The sequence below is a fragment of the Solea senegalensis genome, linkage group LG15, assembly GCF_019176455.1.
Source record: "Solea senegalensis isolate Sse05_10M linkage group LG15, IFAPA_SoseM_1, whole genome shotgun sequence".
Lineage (NCBI taxonomy): Eukaryota > Metazoa > Chordata > Actinopteri > Pleuronectiformes > Soleidae > Solea > Solea senegalensis.
Window position 1 is genome coordinate 9,896,660 of NC_058035.1, and position 19,176 is coordinate 9,915,835.

The 19,176-nt window shown below is 40.7% G+C and overlaps 1 protein-coding gene across 1 annotated transcript; it reads right to left on the reverse strand.

Moving 5' to 3' along the window:
* Positions 1–386: 386 nt before the first annotated feature.
* Positions 387–6,723, reverse strand: btbd3b (BTB (POZ) domain containing 3b). The gene is made up of 4 exons (XM_044045493.1): positions 5,732–6,723; positions 4,777–4,867; positions 3,033–3,151; positions 387–2,810 (listed from the first exon to the last, which is right to left on the reverse strand). Exons 1-4 carry the CDS (start codon positions 6,040–6,042, stop codon positions 1,778–1,780), a joined length of 1,554 nt encoding a protein of 517 aa, XP_043901428.1. The 5' UTR covers positions 6,043–6,723; the 3' UTR covers positions 387–1,777.
* Positions 6,724–19,176: the final 12,453 nt, after the last annotated feature.

A 19,176-nucleotide genomic window follows, 5' to 3' on the forward strand; every position in this document is an offset into this window, starting at 1 on the left:
GGGTTTTCAGACATTTTTGGTATCATAGTATCATTCTTTCTCTATCTCCTGAAGTCCTTACAAATGCAGTCAAAAATCCAAGGTTGGTTCAACAATCTAATTGTTTGCTACACAGTCGATCACTTAGTGCTTTTCCAGGAGTGACTGCAAAAGCTATACTTTCAAGGTGCCTCATGGGAGCTATAGGTGTGTGTCGTTCAGGAGGACGCAGAGTGAATTCAGGATGTTTATTTCCCATTCACACAGGCAACATCAATCGAAGAGGCAGGTGTCCTTGGCATTATAAATCACTTCAATGTGTGTGTGTGTGTGTGGGGCATCATCTGTTTCCATCTTCTAATTTCAGCCGATGTATGTAGGGTTTGATGTAGGCTACAGAACAAATATTAACCACTTGTTTTTTTTTATTATTTGCATCATCAACAATCATACACATTCGTTGGTCTCCCAGCACTGTAGCACGTAAACACAGGACGTGAACACCAGTTTGCCCATCTATGGTCATCAGCAGACAGATCCTGTGGATGCTTATCCTACATCAAATAATATTCAGTAGCACATTAAATCAAAAAAAACAAACCTTACTCATTAAAAAATTAAGAAAACAAAACAAAAATATTCAGTTACTAACCAACACAGTGCAATTTTGTAGCATGTACAGAATGCTTATGCAAATACTGACACTGTATGATCACATTGGGAGGGAATGTTTCAGAGTGCCCAGAGTTTTTGTTTTTTTAACAGAGACAAGTGAATGTAAGATAAACAGCTTCTAACATTAAAATCCATCTTTAATCTTTTAGCTGTAACTAAGAAAAAACAAGGTGCAAATACAGTTAATATCACACATCGGATGAAACAGAGCTGTTCTGCCCATGCTGTTAGTACTACAGTACAGACGGATTTCCAAAAAAAACACCCAATCTTTCACTTCACCTCACTGGGGTGAATGGTGGTAATTATGTTGTTAATTTTAACTGTAAACATAACGATGCGGATCTAAATAATACCTCACTAGAGTGACTGAGATGTGAGTAGTGCAGAGCAACATGCTACAGAGAGATAATGTAGGGGTTATGTGTGTCATTATTATATATAGTGCCTCCTAAACTAAGACCCCTCAAGCTGTCTCTAATTGCCCTGCTACTAGATTCAAAGTATCAAAAAGCTGCAGATTCAAGTGAAACCACTTCAACACAAATGTCTAATTGGAGTTGCACACTACAGTGAGACAATGTTTTTGACTTGTAACCATGGCCTGAAATGCTGCTTTTAGAATCCTTCAGCCTTTTGGACTTCTATAAATACCCCTTTTCCACACAGGAAATGATCGTTGTAGAATACTGACTGTGAAGTATTGCTGCGCTATATGTGCATTCTATGCAAGCATAGACATATTAAACATACATATTCATCATATATCTTTGTGGCCAGCATTGGCTACAATTGTGGCATCATAAACATTTCAGAATGTACATATATTCATATATACATGCACATCTAGTGCAAGATATTTTTTTAATCTTGTTGACCATGTGTTCCTCCATGTATATTCAGCAGTCCATAATCTTGAAATAAACCCAGTCCTACTCAAGTGTCCCTTTTTACAAAAATTAAAAGTACTGTATCCGAGACCCTTTTCCAGGTCTGAAATCACATGTTCTCCAATGTAGTGACAAAAATAAATAACATAAAGTCATACTATGCCGAAAGAAATCAGTTTCCAATTTTCATTTTAAGTGCTTTGAAAAGGAGTGAAATGTGTGCACAGGTCATGTCAAGCATAGAAGATGAGCTCAGGAATCTGCCCCCCCTGCACCCCCGTGCCATTCGTGCTGTCTGAGGAGCACTGGAACTGAAATGTTACTTTCCCACTCTGCACCTCTGTCATCCCTTCCTGTCCAAAGTAGCTGAGCTCGTTTCCATCCAGGACCACACTGGCAGTGTAGAACGTATCAGGCTCGATCTGGACGGGATACTCAAACCACACCGGGAAGGTGTTGCTGGAACCATCAGAGAAGTATTTGTTGAGGTTTTGTCCCAGAAGTACTCCTTGACGTTTCAACTCAATTTTGGCATTATACTCTGCTGAGCCACAGCTAGATCCATACAGTCCAAACCCAGCTATGAAAATTCTTTTATCTACTGCAAACTGTATGCTGTCACAGCGTCCCCGGTAACGCCATTGATTACTTCTATAGGCACAGGACTGGAACCTGTGGCAGCGCTGGGATGCCAGGCCCTTCCTGGGCTGGCTGACAAACTGCAGGTCAGGCTTTTTGGCTGCTGTGTACCACAGGAAGATGTCGTTTGTCTCGTTAAGTGTCAACACACCCGACTGGGCTGCTCCATTGGCAAAATCATCCAGATCCATTGTAGGGATGCGTATCAGGTACATTGCTTTGCCCAAAACCTTGCGCTTGTTATCAGTTGAAGAGGTGAGCTCCTGTCTCTGGCACTCGGCTTCGGCCCAGCTAAGCACGGCCTCAAAAACCACTATCTCTTTAGCGTTGAGTGTCTCTCGCTGTAGGATACTCTCCAGGGTCTGGGCGTCGATGTCACAGAAGCCCTCCGAGCGTAACGCCAGCTCTGCCTGAGCATCAATCACTTCCCAGCAGCGCTGTGTCAGCTCCGGCTCCTCGAATAGGCAGCTCTGGGAGAGTAACACACAGGCATTCTTGGCACTCAGGCTGGTCTCCAGGAAGTTGACACAGGCACGTGCCAGGTGAGGGACAATGTACTTCTTGGCAGCGTAAAGAGTGGCCAACACTGTGTCAGCACTCAAGTCAATCTCGTCACAGTAAATATACCTGTTGACATAAATGTTTGACTTAGAATCATCTGGCCGCAAACATTTGGTAAACTAATGTAACGACGTCAACATCAAACATCAACAAACGAGTCATCGAGTTTTGTTTTTTCCACCAGCACCAAATTGACATGTCATAATATATAAAGGTGACAATATTTGTTAGTAGTTGAACAGGGCCAGACAAAGAAAGTACAGGGTGTTAAAAATAGAGAATCCTTACTTCAACATTGCCAGAAATGCTGCTGGTTCCACATCTGGAATGTTGATTTCGTCCTTGTTTTCGGCCAGTTCGCCATAAAACATGGCATGAAAAACCGAACTGCCCACAGCCAAAACATACTGTTGGAAGAAGAAGAGAAAAGAGAAGTGAAAGGGAGAGATAAGAAGAGAGTAAACCTTTGAAAACAGCACTAAAGCCACTTTGTTTCACATGTGGCTCTCTCTTTACAGAAAGGCACGTCTCAATTCAGCGTTTCAATTCAAATCACCTCAAAAATTGAACCCGTCGAGTTACTCACATAATGAGCTTGAGCAGTGCTCATAAGTTACTACTTGTCCTGAAGACAGGGAGACAGATTTCTGAAGAAGAGGATTGCTTTTTGACAAAAGAAGTCCACAGCTGGACTGAGTGCAACACAAGTTCAATTCACAGAAATGAATAACTAATATGAACGTATGGTGAATTTGATTTCAACATAAAATATACAAGACTGTGTGAATCACGTAATTATTCTCATTCAAGTTCTTTGTGCACATGTCTGGTTCATGTACATTCTGGATTCTCTGTGCGTGTGCGTGCACATATACAGTATGTGTGCGTTACTCTGTGTAGGTGTGTGTGTCGGTGTTTTCTCACAATTGCAGTGAATTTATTCTGAACCTTGTAAATGTTTCTGAAAATAATGAGTATAGGGAAGTCAACTGAGACATTATCTCATCTGGGCGGATTTAAAGACTTCCACCTCATAGAGTTCCACCTCTTGACCTTTTGTGTTTTACAGAGTTTTTACATCCAGTATAATGTTGTATTATTGTAGCTGCTGGCTGCATCCTCCATCTTTGAAGGATATAATGTTATTTATGTCTGACAAAAGATATTGCTCTGCCGAATGTCGTACTATCCCATTGGCATAATGTCTCAGCTTAATGTGCATTCAAGTCGCACACTATGACCTTCCATAATGCTCTGCAGCTACCAATAATAGATAATACATTTGATGACTCATATGAGGCTCATCCGACAGTATAGATTTGGAAGGAATATCATGGCTAAAAACTTGCTCATATTCAGATAGAGAAGCCATTTTTAATTTGCTTTAAGATGATGCTTGTGGTCTCAATACAGCAATTATTTATGTGAACATCTTGAGAGAGTTATGAGGTCAGAGGGTGGACTAAACAAAGATGTCGGCATATGGTGACTTGTAGTTAACTACTGGGATACGCAGGTCAACTATGGGCCTAGTTGCAATAAAAAAAAGGTATTTATTCTTGAAGCACTTCATAGGCGGTCTGTAATTCAGAAGCGAATCCAAGTAAATGATTACAAAAGCATTTTTCGGGTGTTGAATCGATGTCTCTCTGTATCTCACCACTGCAAATGTTTTCAGTTGGATGTGTTGTAAAATTGAGTAATCACAGTTTTTTGAAAAGCGGAGCTCAAGCGGAGACAAAGGCGATACATTCTATGAGGCGACTGCTGAGGAGGATATGTTCTCCTCCTTCATTCATTCTGTGCCTCTATCTTTCAGCCTCATTTACATAAATAATTGAGGACTGTCTCGAAAAGACACATGGTGCGGAAGTGAGAGTGGAACACAAAGGATTTCGTTTTCATTACTGCTGGCAATGAGTTTGGTTATTTTTTTATGCCGATATGATATGTGGCTGGATGATTGTTTGTGCGCTCATTTCCTGAGCGCACAAACGGAAAATATGATTTTACTGGTGGATGAAATTCTTACTCTGTGTCCCGGCAACCGCTGGGTTCTTCCAGTCTGACCCACCACAAAGTGAACATCTGCCATCAGCTCATTGTTGAACATCACTGAATTTCTATAAAGGGAGAAAAACACACAGAAGACAAACAGCAGGTGATGATACTTTTTTACTTTTGCTTTAGACGAGAAAAACACTGTGTTAGTGCTGGATAACTAGAGGGCCAGTGGAACTTTCAGCTATATAGTCGCCATTCCACTTTAGCAGATGTCAATTTTAAAAATAGTTATAGTATTAAGAGAAACAGTCTTAAAAGAAAGTCCTTTAAAGAGTGCACCAAAACAGAAATATGTCATTTTTAATAGCTTCACTATTTCTATAAAGACAGCCAAACGGCACAAAGAATGAATGGAAAATCCCCACTGAACGAACGGGGCCGACAATAAAGCTGTGTTCATATATTATTGAGTGGAACACGTCACAGGAGTGATGTTGGAGAGACAACAAAGACAGGTCAAAAAGCACACATTTTGCACCGGACAGCTGGCGTCTTTTACTGATGGGCCAATGTAAATATTGTTGCTTTCAGTTCAGAGCAGCCCCTGCCTGTTGTGCATATCCAACACACCCGGTGCCTGTCCGCCCTCTGTTATGTCAGAACGGCAAAGTCTGCAGGAGCAGGAGAGAGTGTAAACAGAGATTATACCCCCAACAGACTGAGAGGGCAGGGCACAGGGAACACCCACCCATACTCTCCCTCTCTCTCTCTCTCTCTCTCTCTCTCCCTCCCACACACACACACCCACAACCTGACCAGGTTCAAAGTCTTGGCCATTAAAATAGAATCAAATTCTGTTGAACTTTATTTAAAAATGTGTTGTTTATAATAAAAAAAATATATAGATCCATCTCCGCTGAGTTGTGGAATTGTGGAGTGAATCTCATTTCTAGTGCTTGCAGAGCCTTGCTGCTTGTACCTACCTTTCTCTTATAGTGGAGTACAGTCCCTGCCAGTTGCAGTTCTGAATGGTGTTGTTGTTGTTGATGTTCTGCTGCTGGTACTGTTGCACTGTAGTGGTGGACGCCGGCTTTTTGGTGGGAAAGATATCTGCTGCCATCTTCTTCTTCTTCTTGCTCCTCAGAGTGATTATCTCATAACAGACAGGAGGCAGCTTGGAGCTGCCACTGGCATTCCCTTTCTTGGAGCTTTTACTTGACTTGCTTTTTACCGACTCCGGAAGCATTAAGAAGAAAGTCAGACATTTCATGTTCCTTCCCTTGGCATCGACCATGAGTGTGTTCAACTGCCGAGCAGTGGGAGTTCATGCAGAGAAGACATTCATCAGCAGCAGCAGCAGCAGCAGCAGCAGCAGCAGCAGCAGGAGCAGGCAGGAGTGAGAGAGGACCAGGGGGGTCCTTGGGAAAAGGACCGAGACTTGAGCTGAACTCAGCAATGCAGTAGTCAAAACAATCTGTGCGAGGATACACCAACTCTCTTGTTTTCCTCACTGTTCTGCAGAGGTGGTCTCAGCCTGGGGGTCCAGCAGCACTCTACCTATGTGAAGTTTCATCTGCTGACAGAGAAGCTCTTGGGGTTCCCACCCCTAGGTGTCCATATCGATGTGATCAGCTCTTCAAATCTCTTCTTCTCCTCCTCTGCTACTTCGCCTTACTCCCTCCCTGCTCTGCTGAGGTTGGCCTGACAGCCCCAGATTTAGTACAGCTGCAGTGGTCCTCAGTCGAGCAGCCAGTGTTTACTCAAGTCCTTTCTTTTGCCACTTTTATTCCTCCTGTGCTTCTCTCAGTCTCTCTCCAAATGTTGTCCGGTCCTTTTTTTCCCCCCCTCTCTAGCACTTGTTCTTTTTTTTCAGCCCTCCTCTCCTCTGTTGAGCAGACGCCTCAGCAGGATGCTGTAGCTGCGGATGCTGTGTTGCTCTGCTCAGCTGCTCGTTCTGCTGACTACAGAGGTTGAATGGAAGAGTGCAGAGGAGATAGAAAACCCCATCACCACCACCCACCCCTCACAGCACAGTGCTCAGCTCTCTCCGGAGCACAGCCAATGGCAGCACTCCGCAGTCACGATTGGCTAATGCAGCCTAGTGCAGCACATACTTGAATATGTAATAGTCAACGCCCCCATTAAAGTGACAGCCATGCTTCTTAAAAATGATATATTAATCTGTAGTTTTACTTCCTCTGCTTGCTTTACCTGAAACGTCAGTATTCAGCAGTAGTAGTGCTTTATATTCAATCACACATATGCACACATTTAAGTCAAACAACACACAGCACTGTCTGAATAGACATAGAAAGAATTTTTTTTATAGATATAAACATAAACACATACAGTACTGCGCAGAAGTCTTAGGCCACCATTAGATTTGTTGTTTTAGCAATGCTATAACGACAATAGGAGATAATTATTTCTATTTCCATTTTCTGGAACACATCCAGAAAATATGTATGCAAACAAACATCCTCTACAGGTGTCAAGTATGTCTATTACGCCAGGTTTATTCAAGACATGCTTGAGCATTACATACACATGTTGCATGAATTAACCTCATTGACAGCTCGCTAATATATAATATATTATATATATATAATATAAGACCAGCTTTAAGTCGCATCACTTCATTCCAAATTCCAATGATCACAGAATTTAACAGACAGAAAAAACAACAGTTTAAATAAATAAATAAATACATTGCAATTTTATGCCCTCTTTGGCCTTTTGTAGAATATAGAATTTAATTTCTGGAAACAAATTCACTTCAGGCATGTAAACTGCCTGGTAGTGAATTATTATCCGCATTAAACATGATATGCATTATTTTAAATGAAATAGTAATATTGCAATTTGTATTGTCATAATAACTTTTGGCACCACGGCAAACATAGAAAGGCAAATGTGCTCTTTTTAAGGGCACAATTGACAGTTGCCAGTCTTTATTTATGAGCTTTGCACAAAATGGATTCACAAAGAGGTGAATTTGTGATTTGTAAGCTGATCTTATACCACCAGAATACGACAGTGCCACATTTTGCAACAAGCCAGTGTCCCTGGATCGAGCACATTTTGCATTTTAAATGAGTGAAACTGCTCTGTAACAACTTTTCGACATTTTCTATTTGGAAAATCAGCCACTTCCAGTCCCAACCAATGTGCACTTGTGCTTAAGCTTAAGTCTCTGCGAGAGTACATGGGGCTATAAATGTAATGCACTCTGCACAATGTATAATGCATGCAGTTTATTTGTACTCCTTGTCTAGTTGGGCCTGTGCACACTTGGTTTCTATTTAAAGCCATGGGATGTTTAGCTTTTTTTTTGTTAGTGGTTTAAAATGTAAAAAAAAAAAAAAAATATGAAAAAAAACTCAGATGCAACAAGAGTTTGCTGTTTTTTTGCTGTATTGTTGCATTGATAATGCATTTTTTTAAGACGCAATATTACTGTTAAAGTAGGGTTAATGTTATTTAATTTATGGTTTACATTCTAATATATTTTATATTACAAGGGATGATGGAGGCAGATGATCCGCTGTAGCGACCGCTAAAAGCAGTAGCCGAGAGAATAAGAAGAAGAAGAATATTCTAATATATTTCAAAGAATGCAAATCAAACAGAAGACGACTAACAGAGTGACATTTCTTGAACCACTGTCACAATATTGATTTTTCCATAAAGCCTAATTAACTGTCTTAGTGTTTGCTCCGCTGAAGTGCACTGGTCCAATAAGCCCCACTGTACAGTTTGTTCTGTAGAACAGAGAAATTTGCTTCGGTAACATGGAGCGAACATTACAGGGCATCGTGCTCTCAAATTGCAGGCCCCTAGAGATGGAGAGATGTTACCTTGGTAACCACATCCACAAGAAACAGCGGGATAGAAATGTAGTGTGGGGGGGACCAGAAATGATGACACTAATGTTCCTCTGCAGCTTTGAACCACTAAGTTTTTCACAATGAATCATAAGCAATATACTGTCACTACATGTAGTAAATATTTACATTTTAAATTTCTTGCTATTTTATAGCCACCCAACGCTCTCATACAAACTGCTAAAGTGAAACATTTAAAAAGCAACAACTAGAGACAGAGAACGCATGTTAAACCAACTGCGACTGATTTATCTGGCATGGTGGTCCAGGAGGTGATAAATAGGATGTCGTTCCGTATTACCCAGACTGGTTTCCTGCATCCTTTAATTGCATTTTCCCTCCATTCATCAGCAGAAATTCTAATCTTGTTATTCACACAATCGGAGGTAGGAGTGAGAGGAGGAGGTAATGATGGTGTTGCCACGGCGTCAACATCACCTTTGTCTCACACTTTGTCATCAGGCAGTCACACATTTTCACAGAACAGGAAAACACTTGCAACAGTGTGTAGTAGCACAGTAGTCCGTGTTACAGTCAACAGGAGCGTTTATCCTGTGTGGAGCTTGAATGATTAAATCATGTGTAAATGAACACATATTTCAGCGATCATCGCACTGAAACTGTCAGTACCAAGATGTTAAATACATTAAATATACAGTGCACATTTCCCTCATTGTGAACGAAGCGGTGTTTGAAAAACTCCAGCCTCAACTTCAAAAGACGAAGTTAAAAAGCAGCGCTATTCCAGCTGTGCCTTTGGTGATTACTTCTTGATGACAGTACTCAGTGCAGCATCTTTATCTTGAAAAGTAGTCATATCCAGCAGAGCACCTTCCCCTTTAAGTGACTGTAGAAGCTGTAGAAGTAACTGCAGTTAGAGGGGATTTAAAAAAAAAAGGAAACAAGTTACGGAGTTTCGCATCTTTATCCAAGAATACAGTCTTTCTTTCTGAGATCATATCTATATTTAAAGTTCAGAATTCAGCTTTGTCTTTCTCTCTCGCGCTCTCTCAAATGGCCCCTTGCTCTCTTCATTTTTATTTTGAGCACAGAGTTGTGATCATGTGCAGTGGCCGAGGGCTGCTCTGCAGAAAGACACCTGCCGGGAAACTTGGCTGAGCACAGTGCAGGAGAGAAGAGGCTGAGAAATGAACTGTGATGCAGCCCTGGCACATGGACACAGAGACAGGATCCAGCAGGTTGTCCAGTGTTCCTCCCTCACCACCACCACCACCACCACCCACAGCCTACTGCCTGCTCCTCCAACACGATTAAAGCAGGCAAGTACACCTGACAGGTGGATGGGGGTGGAAGTCATGGCATCTGCCCAGAGAAGGGGCTCAGGACCTCTGAAATGGAGAGCTGTTGCTCAGCAGGGTCAGGGAGAGAGAGCTGGCAGTCGTGCACACAGGAGCAGTGTGACATTTGTGCATGTGTGTGCATGCACAATGTTTGCGGTCTAATGAGTTTATGGAACTAAAAAACTGTAGTTTAGTCAGGCAGTCCTCTCTAAAACTGTCTTTCTGTTTTAGTTTTTTTTTGTAAGAACCAACACAGCAATGATATATTTTTTTACCTCAGATTAAGCCTCTGTTGCGCGATCATCTTGTCAAAATGTTAACAAGGAAAAAAAATAAAAAACGTCTTAAAACCAAATGATCTATTGTTCAACATGCACGTAACAGTGTCTTGTACAACAAATGGCCTAATGCCATAGATGAGATGATAGCCTCGCCTTTGGCTTACAATCAATATGTCACAATCGGAAGATGTATGGGGGTAATTTTACTTGCCTAGAGCGCACAGAAAAAGCCAGAGACTGTAGCTTGTGGCTGCAGGAGCCACAAGCCCCTGTGAATCAGAGAGCACACACACACACACACACACACACGGTATTCTAAATGTGTATGTGTGTGACTGTCGGTCCTTCTTGCATGTGTGTGTGTGTGTGTGTGTGTGTGCTGAGTGTGTGGACTCGCTAATGACAGTGTAGGAAAGACCTTCTAACCCTGGCCCACCACAAGCTGACTCCTACACACATTGTACGGCTGCTCACACTCTCTCTGTGCTGTTATATAGGACTTTATGGCTATTATTTCAGTGTGATTAGTATATTGCGAATGGTAAGAGTAAGTGGTATTTGCAAATGTATGATGTAATCCCTTCCTGTGGTTAACTCCCCCCTTTTTTCCCCCTATGCGGTTATAGGTCATTGACTGTCTTGGTTGGAATCAAAAACACCTCAGTACATTACTGTGCAATATCCCCAAAATGTTTAATGATTCAAATGATTCAGTCTCACAATAACTGAATGATTAGACTGGATGGACTCCCCACTGCAACACACTTGCTCGCACTTGAGATTTTCAGTCACAGTCAAAGATTATAAAATAACCTGTAAATGCCAAAGCGTCTCCTGTATTGGACTGGATTGTGGTATTGCTCGGCCTGACCCTTTATGGTTTGCAGCGATTCTATGGATTATTTAGTTGAAAACCATAAAAAAAAAGTGCTGAAGTGTTAAACATTGATTAGAAAGTGTCTTAGTTTGCCCCCGTGCAATTGTTTTTACTGCTTGTGCGCCATGTGAGAGCAAACAACTTGAGAGGCATAGCAACAGTAATTAAGTGGGTGGTCAGCAGTGAAGTGATGTCGACTCATGCGTCCACTGGTAGTAAACAAGTTGTTCAATTTTGCACAGTGGAGCTCATACTCATAAATGTGAATCTGATTATCTTCTATTGGAAACATCATGCACTACCTCTGTCTATAATATCTTAGCTAAAAGTGCTTTTTTTTTTAGACAAAATCCATTACTGGCTAAATCTAGTGGTGCCAAGCAGTGGATGGGTTTTTTTTTTGATTCTGCACACAGGAGCAGGCAGGCCATGAGCACCTGCTGTTACACAAGTGGTCAGTGAGCTGTGGGAGGGGTTCAGCAAGGTAAGGGAAAATCATTTTTCAGATTTTTTTCCACTTCAAAGAGAACCATTTTAGATGGAAGGTGGTTGCTCAATGGCGATGGCGGGGGGGGGGATGCTGGAAATTCACAGGAGACATTTTTGAAGGCAAAAATGTAAACAGTGTTGCTGTTGCGTGGAGAGACTGAAGAGGCATCTCTGAATAGCATTTAATGCTACCAGCAGTACGGGGTTGATTGGGCTGATTCACATTGAGTTCAATCCTGTAGAGCTCAAGATTGTTTTTGATTATTACATATTAGATTCACACACTGCACCACGTGGGTTGGTGTAGTGCTTAGGGCTTTAATGCATGGAGTCTGCGTGTGTGTGCATTGGGTTTCTTGGTTTCCTCCCACAGTCCAAAAACATGCAGATTTGAGGATTAGTGAGTGAATGAGATTCCCACACTGAAAACGCTACGATCTCTTATCCTGTCCATAATTCTACAACCACGAAGATCAGTGTGTGATTCATAAATTACAAGCACTTTTGGCAGCAGGGTCTGTTTCTTCACTCATTTAGAAGAGTGATAACTATTTTTATGAGCTCCTATCGTTCATTAAAATCACCCGCGTGGAATGCCAATTTTATAACCAACATTGATTGCCCTGCAATGCTACTGTATTCTAATGCAGTGGAGCTATAAGGCTAAAACTGTGTTCGCTGAGTTTTCCACAAAGAGATGCCTCTCGAAGTGTGGGTGTTCGGGCAGCCACATGGGGCTGTCCAGCCCTTTGTATCACTCTGCTTTTAAATATTCCACTTTCAGTGAAATGTATTATAACATTAGTGGTTGGGGAAGTGAATAGCTGAAGTGAACATCCCCATCCCCAAGAGAGCATCACACGTTTCTCTGCTGACTCAGATTCAGTTGAAGCAGACTTTTAAGCCGTGTACTGACCTTGTCCTTTATTGGGAATCCCAAATGAATGCATGTGTGATATCTTTCTGGTGAGGTGAAATAAGATGCTGTCCTAAACCGATAGTAGGCACAAGTTCAGTTTGGTACAAGCCAGGTTGGAGGTAGAAGAGGAAGATACAGTGGAATAGTTTTTTCGGTTGTGAGACATGCAAACGCTGTCGACGACGCTCAGGGATGGTACTCGTGATGTATGCGTACAGTCTCTTCGAAATGTTCAGGTGTCACGGAAAAGGCTGACTTTTCCACTTTCGTAAACAGATGGAGGCGAGGGAAAAGGAGACATGGAAGTACAGCCATCAGTCATCTCTCCTACACAGTCTCATTCAAATCAAACTCCACTCCTCCGGCTCTTAATGAGGCTGTTTCAGTGTTGACAGGAATCCCATTGATACACTGGCCTGTAGTTTGTCATGTCTGCATCCCAATCAACTGCAGGGACCATATGTATGTACATTAGAAGCCTATGTTGTAATAATGTACATCTTACTGTACCATCGGCTTTTACTTTTTTGAAGCACTCATCAACAAATTGCATGTCTTATATTGTAATAATTATGCACATGAGTATCTAAATGGACTCCTTATGTGTTCAAGCTGCACTAGAGGAGCCCGGAGGAGCAGAATGCTGACCAAGCACATGAAGGCATTGAGAAATAAAGAGCGAGAGAGGGAGAGAGAGAGGGGAGCAGACAGATGACAAGAGATACAGAGACTGTTTGTGATGAGGGTCCTTTTGTTGAGAGAGGAGGGGACGTCTCCTTACTGTCCAAACAAAACAGGACGAGAATGGCAGTGGGTTTGACAATAAAGATGTGCCCAGCTGTCTCGATCATATCCATAGATTTTATGCAAACAGAGAGGGTGAGAGGCAGAGAGTGAGAAATATTGGTTTGTAAACATGCAATAACACGTTAAAAATCCAGACCCTGCAGTTTGCTCACGGCATATTGAGATGCTTTATCATTCTGAGGCTGTAGGTGGTTGCAATGTGGACATTTTACAATATGACATTGTGTGTGTGTGTGTGTGTGTGTGGGTAGTAATCAACAGAAACTGCTGGGCAAGAGAAGGTCAGAGAGGAGATTGGGTTTTCTGAACTGAGTGTGAAAACAGTCTCCAGAAAGTGAGATATGGTTCTGTGGAGCACATGGGAAAAGCCCTTCAAAGCTGATTCTTAATCCTTTTGTACCACAGACCTCCTCCCTTCTCCTTCCGTTAGTTTAATCTCTGACACTGCATTAACATTTACATTTTTCACAGGAATTTGAATTCAGTGTAAGCCACTACCACCTCGATTTATTCATTTATACTAATTACCTACTGCTGGGATGGGAGTAGAAGGTTTAACCTTCTCACTGCTAATTTCTCATGAATTTTTTTTTTCTACAGCCACACCGCAGCCCCCAGGGCGAAAACCTGACCTTTTCCAATTTTATTATCACCAACACAAGCAAAATGACACAAAATGACACCAATCAGGATAATGTGGTGGCATCTTTGAAATGTCCAATGATTATAGACATTGACCATATATTTGGGTTTGTCCCCCAAATTGAACCTGTTGCAGAGATCGCTGTGGTCTTGCACATGAGTTACTTTCTCTTTTCCAAACAGCCACACAGTGGTATCTTTGAAATAGTTTGTGGTTTCTAGCTCCTGGCAATGACAAAATAATGGTTATTTGAGACTAAAGGACTGTTGTGCTCTTGTATTTGTTACCTTTTTTTTTTTATTTCCATTTCTGGTATAAACACTGACCTTGTCAGGGGCAGTATAGACCTCATGGAAGACTAAAACCTGCTCCTAATGAGGCAGACCGTCATTTCTGATGTGACTTGTGATTAGGTTGAAGTTTGGGCAAGGTGTTGACTAGTTATAGTAAGGGTGAGGGATAATGAATCACTGGACTAAATGCCACAACCGTTTGTTTGTTGTCCTCATTTGTCAGTCTCTTCCAAAAAAAAACTTTATTTTACTATATGTCATATTGAGGTTAGAATCTCTTTTGCAAGTGAGACCTTGTCGATGCATATTTTGGACTGTGGGAAGAAGAGAAGAGGAGAAAATGCAAACTCCACACAGAAAGGCCCTCAATCAAACCACCTACAAGTGACAAGGCATTGGTATCAATTTTCAGTTGGATTCACAACTGCCATCTCTAGTTAAAGTTTGGGTCCACGTAAAACATTTATTTTGAACAGGTTAAAAGGTAATATTAAGGTTAAAAGCATTGCTCTTATTTATTTATTATTTATTTTTTAAAATAAACTAGATTATTTTAATCATTTGGATACATTTCTTTCCTCTTAACTTCTTTTCTGAAGAAGCCCAGAGGTGGCAGGTAGCAGAAGTCGAACATTTACCCGCATGCAAATCCATACACAATGCCAATCACACACCTGAAAGATTCAGGTCTTCATGTTGTTGCTGTTTGCACTGAGCCGTAGGGCATCTAGTAATTTCTCAGCATAAATAATTTTAGTAGACCCTATGAAAAGGTCAGTGGTAAATGATGGATTATGGCTTGTTTTTACTAAAAATGTTTAAAAACCGGATTGAATTTGTGAAATACGTCACAGTTCAAAGTTCACTTGGCTCTTTTTTATGAACAAAAGGAAAAGAAAAACGGTCTATTTTGTGACTTCTGCACAATTATCGCTACTTTATATCACTACTAAAAGTGTGATATAAAATGAATCATAACCTTGACTCAACAACAAGACAGAAAACACACCACATTTTTAAAGCCTGAATATGTGACCTATAAACACACGCACCCAGGATGTCCATATAATAGTTGTGTATTATTCCCATGGCAATTTACCATTGGTGCGAGTGTCAGTGATTGTTTGACTTAGACTGTTAGACTATACAGGATATACATCTTGCCTTTTGCCCACAGTTGCCTACTTATGCCACTCAAGGATACGCAGTATACTGTAGCTAACTGATGGCTGGATCTATTTGCTCATGCTGTGTGCATCTCTCTGACGCATCCCTGACTGCACTGACGCACAGTTAAACACCTTACATACTCCTGACTGCAAAATAGGTGCACAGAATAACAAGTGATGTTGCCCCTGAAGCTGTGCCATATTTGTGGTCAATAAAGCCTTTATATTCCCGAAGGTGCTAATGTCAATACATTATAATGCCATTGTGGGTCCAAATCAGCCTATTCAGACTGTCTACAAACTAAGCTGATGCTGCTTTTGGAGCCGCATGCTGCAGTTTTTCCCTCTTTAATTTTCTGATTTGTTTGACAGTGGGTGCAGCTCTGGTGGGCGGTGTAGAAGCTCACATTCACCATGCCAAGAGCACTGCATATGCCTGTTATGAGAGAATAAAACATTGTTGCGGCATAAAAAGATAATATTGTCTTGTAGTTGTTTTTTTTTTGGCCTGGCATAGATTCACTTCTTCTAGACAAATTTCTTTTTCCAGGCTAAGTGGGTGTACAGTGAGTTTCAAGTGAACTGCACAGGATTCTTAATACAGTTTGATGACATGAATTTGTACATTTGTCATCTGTAGAATAGATCTGTTGAGTTTTAAGGAATTACAACTTTTTAAACAATAAACAAAACGCTCATTTAGGGGGATTTTACCTGTTTAAAGTAAAACACCACCAACGTTGCCTTTTTGCAGTAGCTCCCATCTATCTTCCAAAGAGTGTAGGACAAACCGTTGTACACTGATAGCTGCAGTGTTTCTCATACTGTACCATAGTTATGCTGCAGACTGCTGCTACTATATTCCCCCCATGAGTGCTGTGATGCTGATTTACAGGAGGGAGGATCCCATGAGCTGCAATCAGCCCATTTCCATCAGTGTTATTGCAGCATGACAACATCCAGCTGTCCCTGATGTTCCACCTTTGGCCAATGGTGTGCTTGTCAGCTCAGCTGCTTCACTGCTTCACTGCAGCGGCTAAAACACGTTCATGCATATGTACTGTAACACCGTGTATCACCAAATGAAATACATGGGGTTTCTTGTCACGGAGAGACTTTGTCTGCAATCATGGAGCATAACATTTATGCACAGCTACAAATGTTAAACAAATAAATAGTGACCACCATGTCACCATGAGGTGTATTTGTATTTATAGTTTCTTTTTAATATTATTTGTTGTTGTTCTTTGGCTCGGTCTCACTTTTATGTGATGGAATAACTTCTGTAGCTACATTTACTATCTGACGAAAAATCATCTGAGTTCGCGACGACTTGAATATTCACTAAATTTTCATTGCATTTCCATGAAAAGTGTCGCACTGACAGTTTAATTAGTCCAATAATTTGTTTTCCCTCCCGTCTTTGCGTTGCACAATTCCTTTTACGTTTTACCGCGCTTGGCAATGATTCTTCAGACATACAGTCTGCAACAACATGTGATATAATCCTCACTAGTTTTGTTATGCACACCAAACCAAACAATAAACATTCTCCAAGTCACTGCATGTGACTTTAATTGTGCAGCTTACAAGTTGCACAACACGTCTCGTACGCTACTTACCTCCAACTGCTTGTCATTGATTGATCTTAATATTCTTCTCTGTTTCTTTTTCAGAGGGAGAGAGAGCTCACACACAGCAACAGTGTTGTCTCCCTCTCTCTCTTTGATGTCTCCTGTCCAGCTACTACCACATGGTATAAAGACATTACAGAGTAACCTGATAAATTGTTAAGCCAGCTGGCTAAACTTGATTTTAGCTCGGGTGTTCAGCATTAAGGATATCATTCTTCCTCTGTGAGTTATTGACGATAATAAAAAGACAAATAAGTAACACTGTCAATCCTGGAGAGGGTGAATTGTTTTCTTGAAATGGAACATATTGTCTAGTTCTGTATCTGGAGGTTCTCTGCCATAAAGTACAAATTGTATTACAATTATTGTCTATTGTCTTCAGGCTATACTTTTTATGACATAGACACCAACGTTGTTTTCCGGACTCATTTATGGAGTAATTTGTGTTCGAACATGGACACATATCACTTATGTCACAGATACGGAGCTGTGGATACACCTATGACAATGATTTACACCATGTGACACTGCAATTGATTGGCATTGAACAGAATCAAAGCAATTTGGTGGATGAAAAATAAACATTTTCTTTTTTTCAGAAGGTATTTGGGAAGTGGGGATAATTGGTTATTACAAAACCCAAAGAGTTTTTATTTCCTATACAGTTCTATCTTTACCTTTCCAGCATCCCCAGTGTGCTGTCATGCTTAAGCAGGCTGCTATTATTAGCATATTAATGTCTAAGTCTATTAACTGGCAAGTTCAAGTAATATATTCCAGAGTTTAAGGTTTATTGGCATTTAGATTTACATATTGCAACCGAATGAATGACCCATCTCCTGATTAATGGGTGATATGGGAATTGGTTTTTACAAATACCTTCAACTTTAGTTTTGACCTGTAATTGGTTGGTTAATTAAAAGTCTTGAATATGTTCATGTAAATATCATCATGTAAATTGATGTCTATCACCAAACCAGGTCATAAATGAGCTTATGAACTGTTTGGAGAAACTGGCCAAAATATTTAATTTCTTGTGACTGGTGTTTCTGTTCTAAAATGTTTCGAGAAAGCTAAAAACTACACTATGATAAAATCACCAGGCACAGAAGTAAATCTGTAATGCCAAAGACGTCTAATGGAGAGCTGATGATTTGTGATGTTTCTCTTGTTATATGCTTCTAACACTCAATCAAGTGGCTGTAATCAGAGTTACTGATGGTCACAGCTCAGCCATACAGTGAATATAACTATTTCTTATGTTTTTACTTAACCACAGCTAAGTTTTCTTGGCAATTACATTTTTTGATGTGAAATAAAAAAAATATATATATGTAGTTTTTCTGCTCTTGTAGGCAGATATGTATTGATTTGCTGATTTAATATAGCACTGTGAATATAATCAAAGCTATAATACTGCAGTTGCGTGCAGCTGGGGAACCTGTCTAACGTTCTCTTATCAAGCTAAGAATAGCATTGTTACTGCAACGGAAATGTTTCCCTTTACCGCACAAGAATGCAAAAGAGCACGACGAGCTGTTAAAGTGCATAGAACCACTATGTTGCCCTTTATTTGCCATTAAATAGAATCAGCAATGATCACAACAGACACTGATGCCTACAGGTTTTAACATGTGCAATTCCAATTCGCCGAGATCAAAAGCAGCAGATTTGGCAGTCGGTGTTGATTTGTCACTCACTGAAACAACGGCCTAATCATGGGGAAAATGGTGTCAATTGAAATGCCGTGTCATTTGGCAAACTGCTGATGTGTGAAATGTAATAAAAGGGGGATCAAATAGTTTATGATTTCTTCCTCTCACTGTTGTTTTATTTCTTGTTATCAAAACAGTTATTGCTTTGTAGCCTCCCAGAGGAAACCTTATGAAGACACTCTTCACTTTTCATCAAGCAGAGGTCTGTACGAGTAGATAAGTCTATTCAGGTTTAATTGGATGTTAAATGAACCTGTGGAAACACAATATCCACCCTGTTCCTTTCTTTCCACTAACATAGCACAGAGATATTGCACTTGAAGCAGCACTCCGGTGCCAGTACAGCTGTTCATACTCAGTTGTGTTGTTGTTGTCATATCTAGAACATTGTATTGGTTTCTGAATTTTGCTTCTTG